Source organism: Phytophthora parasitica, assembly GCF_000247585.1.
Source record: "Phytophthora parasitica INRA-310 unplaced genomic scaffold supercont2.30, whole genome shotgun sequence".
Taxonomy (NCBI): Eukaryota; Oomycota; class Peronosporomycetes; order Peronosporales; family Peronosporaceae; genus Phytophthora; species Phytophthora nicotianae.
In genome coordinates this window covers 445538-448063 of record NW_008649016.1, presented here as the reverse complement: position 1 = coordinate 448063, position 2526 = coordinate 445538, and the positions used below count along the sequence as shown (strand labels likewise).

The 2526-nt window shown below is 48.2% G+C and overlaps 2 protein-coding genes across 2 annotated transcripts; one reads left to right on the top strand and one right to left on the bottom strand.

The window, feature by feature from the left end:
- Positions 1-148: 148 nt before the first annotated feature.
- Positions 149-766, top strand: PPTG_12485 (hypothetical protein; the record flags this gene model as incomplete). Its single annotated transcript, XM_008908523.1, has 1 exon — positions 149-766. The coding sequence occupies one exon, from the start codon at positions 149-151 to the stop codon at positions 764-766; it is 618 nt and encodes a 205-aa protein (XP_008906771.1).
- An 812-nt stretch (positions 767-1578) lies between these two features.
- On the bottom strand, positions 1579-2119 carry PPTG_23109 (hypothetical protein; the record flags this gene model as incomplete). The annotated part of the gene is made up of 2 exons (XM_008908522.1): positions 1579-1644; positions 1955-2119. The coding sequence occupies 2 exons, from the start codon at positions 2117-2119 to the stop codon at positions 1579-1581; spliced, it is 231 nt and encodes a 76-aa protein (XP_008906770.1).
- Positions 2120-2526: the final 407 nt, after the last annotated feature.

Sequence of the window (2526 nt, the reverse complement as noted above, 5' to 3'; positions counted from 1 at the left end):
GAATGACGGTAGCACCGTACTACATCTAGCACTGAGAGAAGAAAAGTTGAAAACGTGTAGAAGAATCCTGCTACAATGGGGAGTTCAGATTAACGCTGCTGACGATGATGGAGTGGCGCTGCTAATAGATGCAGTTAAAGGGAAGTTCATGGACATTATCGATCTGCTACATACAGAAAATGTGGATGTTTCTTCAGCAGACAAGGAAGGAAAGGCTGCACCGCACGTTGCTGTAACCTCGGGTGCCGCTAGAATCGTGAAGCAGCTATCAGATACATTGGCAGATATTGATGCGGCAGACAGATGTGGTTGGACGCCATTGGCCATAGCAGCCGAATGTGGTCTGCACGATATCGCATTAATTTTGCTACAGAAGAAAGCGGATGCCAACGTGAAGTCAGCGAATGGAAATACAGCATTGCGTTGTGCTGCAGGCAGTGGATGCGCTTGGACATGTCTGTTTCTGTTGATGTACGGTGCTGCTATCGACCCGAAGAATTGTTACGGAGCTACCTCGTTGCTGATGGCAGTTACGCACAGAAGTGCAGACGAGTTTAAGCTTCTTGTAGATGAAGGGGCTAATGTTGACACGAATGATCATGGTAAACGGACGTCCTTGCATCTTACCATCAAGAATAGAGCCAATGATATCGTGGAAATGCTTTTCGATCATGGAGCCTATTTACGACTAAAGGATAAAAGAGGATTTACACCTCTGATGGTCGCTGCTCAAGCTGAAAATATTCCTGCCATCAGTTGTTACTGAGTTGCTTCTGGTGTGGTGTAGTAATTCTCACGGCAACTCTAGCGACTAGTGTAGGTAGGATAAACCCACAACAATACGTCTACCAGAACGATAAACGATCGTTTGGGGCGTGATCTGAAGACCCAGACTCAGCCCTTACGCCGGGACAGACTGGACCTGCAAATCGCTATATAGGCCAACCAGTAAAAATAAGAACACGCTACTAGCACGAGCAAAGCCAGTAGGTGTTATGAATCCTCGTGGTCCCAACAGCGGAAGGGTACCAGGCACGGGTAAGCCTTTTAGGAGGGCGCCGAGTGTTCAACACTCGACTGGAAGAATATATGGGAGGCAACGCGCTCTCCCCAACACGTGCAAATAGGCACAATAAAGCCGTCACGTATACTTCCGATATATAATCGGCCAATACACACACCCACTTGGCCTTGCGAGTCCACCGACAGGCATAACACACCCAAACAAGCTTATCTAGACGCTTACCTTGAAGCCGGACCTCGCTCGTGTGCTTGAGTGGAAATTCTGTTCTGTTATTCGTTATGCCCTTTCGGGCTCTTCCTAATATGCAATCCTAATCATGTATACAAATATCAAGTGAACTATGATCCGTTATGGATCGCTACACGTGCCAACAGTTACCTCAACTGTCCTTGTGCCTTCTCATGTCTCCGTCGAGCGTTCAACTGCTAGTCGCACCCACCGAAGAGTCGCTCGAACCGTCACCGAGTCGTAGTACCGTAGTCCGTCGGTTGTTGACTGCTGAATGTGAATCCAGCTTCACCGATACGAACCACCCGATTTGAGTGACATCTTGGTCACAGTCGGACCGACGATCGTTCGGTAGTGATGTATCCTTGGTCATCTTGCACCGCGGTCACCACCTGCCGCATGACCGAGCGTTCGTGGCTTGAGCAACTTGAATGTAGCCACTTCAGCGATTACTTAGAAATCACTACATCACACTGGCCAGAATGCAGTAGGGACCGCGCAGCTCATCTCTAACATTATTTAGTTTTGAAGTTTAATTTTTACAAATACAAGTCATTCAGCAAGCACGCAGTAACGATCTCTGATACTCTTCGTTTTCTTCAGTAACTCGTCACAGAGATATATAGTCTGGCTTATACATTCGCTTGCGCCCTTCACACTGTTGCTCTATTCGCTAAAAGCCCCACCCGCAGCTTGTTTTACATCCCACATGAGCCAGCTCGTATCCAGTGTGATATGATCGTCTTTGCGGCTGACCAAATCAGCTAGAATACCAATACCAGCATATAGCTTCTTTAGCGTCAAAGCGATGGGGTTCACGTCCGGCAAGTGTTTCTTCATCCACCATCGCTTCGATCCGGCCATCATCTGTGAGCTGAAAAAGAGTGACACCCTCTACATTACCCGAAGGATTAACCCACATCGCAACTTGAACGTGGGTCGAGCCATGCAACTGCGAGCCTTCTGCAAAGATTAGTCCACTTTTTCGGCAGCGCCATCCAGATCACTAGTGTAGGAAACTGCACACCCACAGGCTTCCGTTCTCCATCCCGTCTGAAACGAGCATATCCGCAGCGAATCGATGACATCTCCGAGCAGAACGGGTCAATGCTGTCATTACCATAGTGGACAGCGACTGATCATAGCATAATAAACCGATTGCTTGATTTCTAGCGCCGCATTCGATTTGTTGCAGAAGCCCGTATATGATTCGGCCGTGCACGATAGCGTGAAGCTTCGAAGCCATATCTTGGATAACCATGCGCCCCGTGTGT